Raw genomic sequence first — 5000 nt, 5'->3', positions numbered from 1 at the left:
ATGAGGTGGATGGAAGGTGTGATGGGTGGAGGATGAGGTGGATGGAAGTGGAGCGGGTGGATGTAGGGAATGTGGAGTTTGTCTTACGGGTCGTGATGGATCCTGATGACAATCCACACTTTTTTTGTTTTTAAGTGGAGCCTGGGTGGAGGTGGGTGGCGTCTTGTCTATGGTGGTCGTGGGGTCTCTCTCTCTCTCTCTCTCTCTCTCTCTCTCTCTCTCTCTCTCTCTCTCTCGATATTGCCCGATCCACAGAACAGAAGAAGATGTCAATAATCTGATGTGACATTCCTTCTCTCTCTCTCTCTCTCTCTCTCTCTCTCTCTCTCTCTCTCTCTCTCTCTCTCTCACCGCTCCCCTTCTTCCTTTCCACATCTTACCTGCTCTCACTTCCCTCCCCTTCCCCTCCTTCACTCTCCCCCTTTCCCCCTCCCTTCTCCCGCTATTGATCCTCGAGAAAGACCGGAAATGCAAGGGAACTGTGAAACGCCCCAGTAGACCCAGTACCAGAAGCCCCAATACCAAAAGCCCCAGTACCAGAAGCCCCAATACCAAAAGCCCCAGTACCAGAAGCCCCAGTACCAAAAGCCCCAGTACCAGAAGCCCCAGTACCAAAAGCCCCAGTACCAGAAGCCCCAATACCAAAAGCCCCAGTACCAGAAGCCCCAATACCAAAAGCCCCAGTACCAAAAGCCCCAATACAGAAGCCCCAGTACCAAAAACCCCAATACCAGAAGCACCAGTACCAGTATAGCAACTCCATTGTCAACGCCCTATGTTGAAAGGAGGCAATGGACCTCTTTTTTTTTTTTTTTTCTAACACGTGATGGAACGCCTTCTTTGAGGGAAATTAATTTAATTAAAATTTCGCGACCGTCAGTCATGGAGGAGGAGGAGGTGGTGGAGGAGGAGGAGGAGTGGTGGTTAGGGGAATTGGGGAGGGTTCGAATATTTCATTGACTTGGAAAGAGAGAGAGGAGGGGGGAGAGAGAGATGAAGAGAGATGAATGATGTTATGTGCAGATATCGTGAATTATTCTTTTTCACTTATGAATTCATATATATATATATATATATATATATATATATATATATAATATATATATACATCAACCACAATTCACTTTAATTCTAAGCCATCAACATCGAAAAGCTCGAGGAGGCATACATGCAGAAATTGAAACGTGGTACAGCCAAGTATAGATAATGTATTTTCTATATTTTTTCATTTCATTTCATTTTAACATTTACCCCGTTTTTAGTCATAATTTGTTCATTAATATTATTATTATTATTATTATTATTATTATTATTGTTGTTGTTGCATTTCATAGTGCATGTGATTTAATTTTGTTTTACTGTATTTAATTTTATTTTAATTTATGCCAACATGTAACTTGGTTTTTATTCCTAATTACTTTCTTTTCTTCTTCCTCCTATAGCGGGCTGGAACAAGACGGTCGAGGCGTCCAGCCGGTCAACCTTGGATGTTCTTCGGGCCGCGTGGAATGGCGTTACCCAAGGGGCGCTCTCCGCATCTCCTTCTCCCTCGAGCACTACCACTCGAAAGGCCGCGAGTTCCACGGCTGCATCAAGGCCGACAAGCACTTCGACGGAGCCCGGGTCTACATCGAGGGCCACCGGTCGCTACTCCCACTTTTTAGCCCGAATGATGGAAAGCCTCGAGAATTGGTACGATGTTTCACGAGCTTCAAGGGTCACGTGTCGCTCTATGTCGAGGCCGAGCCGGTCACGGATACCCTCAGGAAGGATGTGGCGGCGTTCGAGTATGATCTGCTGTCCTTGCCCAAGGATACGTCCTTTGATCCTTTGGAGGGTAAGTGTCCTTTTTGAGATTTTGAGATTTTTTTTTTTTTTTTTTTTTTTTTTTTAAGAAAATTTTCATGTGTTTTTCAGGATTCTATTTGGGGGATTTGGGATTTTTGAGGGTTATGTTCTGGGTTTATTAATATTTTATTATGATTTTTATTTATTTATTATTATTATTATTTATTTATTTTTTTTTTTTTTTTTTTTACATTTTTCCAGGATTATTGGAGGACGGTTTGGGATTATTTAAGGATTATTTTCGGGGTTTATTAAAGTTTATTAGGAATTTTGTAGCTTTTTCCATTTTTATTATTTTTCTAATATATTTTTCGGAATTTTGGGGAGTTTAAGGATTTTTAAGGATTATTTTCGGGGTTTATGAAGAGTTTATTAGGAATTTTGTAGTTTTTTTAGGATTTATAATTCTTATGTATATCATTTATTATGATTATATTATTTTTCCATTATATTTATTTTTTTCTTCTCCATCTCTTTGTAACTTTAGTTCCGCTTGTATAAAACACAAATGACGTCACGGTCTGCACATGCGCTCCGGGTGTTATGATGTCATGACGTCAACACACGTCTCAGGACTGTGACGTCATGGTTAGCACACGCACAGCGTGGGGACTTGTATACTTGCTTTCACTTCTAAGTAATACATATGTGTGTGTGTATAAATATATACATATATATATATACATATATATATATATATATATATATATATATATATGTAGGATACTTACGATGTAAGTCGTTTAGGTCGTAAATGGCTCCTCTAGATCGTAGATTTACGATATGCACACACACACACACACACACACACCTCAAGTGTTGACATAGGCATCACGATTCGCACACACCGTTCAAGTGTTACTTCAACCCACACTGGAGGAGAAGAACCTCACCCTCGAACATGTCCTCCTCGACCACGTCGTCCTCGAGGATGTTTTGTTTCGGCCTCCCAAGGGTCCTCCTGCAACACGATCTTGGAGGTGGAGTGGTGGAGTGGGAGGGAGGGACTTCTCTTCGCAGTGGAGTGTGGTGGAGTGGGAGACTGGAGGGGGAGAGAGGTGGAGGGATGGGAGGGGAGGAAGAGGGTGACGGGGAGGGGGAGGAGGAAAGGGAGGGAGAGGGGAGGAGGTGGAGGCGAAGATGAAGAGGAGCTGGAGGAGGAGGAGAGGGAGGGGTAGAGGGGAAGAGGAAGAAGAGGTGGAGTAGGGAGGGAGAGGGGAGGAGAAGAGGAAGAGGACGGGAAGAGGGAGGGGAGGAAGAAGGAGAGGGAGGGGGAGAAGAGGAAGAAGAGGTGGAGGAGGGGAAGAGGAAGAAGAGATGGAGGAGGGAGAGAGGGGAAGAAGAAGAGGAGGTGGAGGGAGGGAGAGGGGAAGAGGGAGAGGGAGCGGGAGAGGGGAGAAGGGGAAGAGAAAGAAGAGGTGGAGGTGGGGGAGAGGAATAGGAGGTGGAGGAGGGGAAGAGGGAGGGGAGGAAGAAGGAGAGGGAGGAGGGAGGAAGAGGGAGAGAAGAAGAAGAGGAAGAGAGGTGGGATAGATCCTTCGGTTCTTGCATTTCTTTTCCTCCTCCTCCTCCTCCTCCTCCTCCTCCTCCTCCTCCTCCTCCTCCTTGTTCTTCTTCTGAGATTTTTTCTTCTTCTTCTCAGACTTCTCAGACTTCTTCTCAGATTCCTCCTCCTCATCTCTTCCTCATCATTGAGGATATTGAAGCTTATGAGGACAAATAGGGGACATTGGGCATTTGGACCACAAGGCAGACTCTTTGTAGTTCTTTAATAAACCCTCCCAAAATTAAATAAATGAATAAATAAATTTCTGTCTCATAGGCTTGCATGGTTTGTTGCAATGCGACCATGCAATTTATGAGCTTTTGTATGTAATGGTGATTGTTTGTTTGTTTTTTCGATTTTTTTTTTTTTTTTTTTTTTTTTTTTTTTTTTTTTTTTTTTTTTTTTTTTTTTTCTATTTTTTTTTTTTTTTTTTTTTTTTTACATTTAGTCGTTTTCCGTGTTTTTCGTTTTTAAAGTCATTTGATGTTTTTGGTGTTAATCTCTAACTCCACAACCTCCACCGCCTTTTGGTGTTATCATCTACTTCCACACCCTCCACCGCTTCACTCCACCTCACTCCACCTACCACCTCACTCCACTTACCACTCCGCCTACCACCACATCCACCACCACCACCATTACCACTTGGTCGAAGTATCAAACAGCCCCAGAGGATTATGTTATGCTGTTTAAAGATCCTGTTGCTACGGGAGAGAGAAAGAGAGAGAGAGAGAGAGAGAGAGAGAGTGGGAGGGGAAGCGAGGGAGGAGGAGCGGGAAGGCCTTCGTGTGAATAGAATCACCTGCCGACAACCAGGACGAACTTACAAGTGAACATGTACATCAATTCTTCAATCGTCAATTCCGGAGCCTTCAATTATCCGGACAGAAACGGAAGAACCGGAAGAAGAGTGTCTGGGGATGACGTAAGCACCCCAGCATCTGGACGAAACACCCACAATAAACCCCCCACTCCCCTCCCCCCGGAAGAGTGACCGGACATAAGCCCCCCACTCCCACTCTCTCTCTCGTTCTCTCTTTCTCTCTCTCTCTGTCTCTCTCTCTCTTTCTGTCTATCTCTCGATTTCTTTTCTGTCTGTCTGCGTGTGTATATCTCTCGCTCTCTTTTCTCTCTTTGTGTCTCTCGCTCTCTTTTCTCTCTTTGTGTCTCTCGCTCTCTTTTTTCTCTTTGTGTCTCTCGCTCTCTTTTCTCTCTTTGTGTCTCTCACTCTCTTTTCTCTCTTTGTGTCTATCGCTCTCTTTTCTCTCTGTGTCTCGCTCTCTTTTCTCTCTTTGTGTCTCTCGCTCTCTTTTCTCTCTTTGTGTCTCTCGCTCTCTTTTCTCTCTCTCTCTCTCTCTCTCTCTCTCTCTCTCTCTCTCTCTCTCTCTCTCTCAGATTCTCCCAGAAGTGTGAGAGAGGGGCGGAAGGTCCTTTGTGAGTCTCAACAGATCTCAATATTGGTCTGACCAGCGGTCTCCTTTGAAGGAGAACGCTCGGGGGGGGGGGGTGAAGAAGAGATTGAATAGGAGGAGGAGGAAGAGGAGGAGGAGGAAGAAGAAGAGATTGAATATAAAAAGGAAGAGAAGGAGGAGGATATGGAAGAAGA

The 5000-nt window shown here is 44.3% G+C and overlaps 1 protein-coding gene across 1 annotated transcript in view; it reads left to right on the top strand.

The window, feature by feature from the left end:
* LOC143041421 (meteorin-like protein) overlaps positions 1-5000 on the top strand; it is a 122222-nt gene that overhangs the window by 70739 nt on the left and 46483 nt on the right. Inside the window, exon 2 of the mRNA XM_076213266.1 lies at positions 1443-1837. Within this exon, the coding sequence (XP_076069381.1) occupies positions 1443-1837 (395 nt within the window). The remainder of the gene's footprint in view (positions 1-1442; positions 1838-5000) is intronic.

The sequence above is a fragment of the Oratosquilla oratoria genome, chromosome 31 (genome assembly GCF_046742065.1).
Source record: "Oratosquilla oratoria isolate Oo_2021 chromosome 31, ASM4674206v1, whole genome shotgun sequence".
In the NCBI taxonomy this organism is placed as follows: Eukaryota; Metazoa; Arthropoda; class Malacostraca; order Stomatopoda; family Squillidae; genus Oratosquilla; species Oratosquilla oratoria.
The sequence above is the reverse complement of the archived record's forward strand: the minus strand, read 5'-3'. Positions and strand labels throughout refer to the sequence as shown.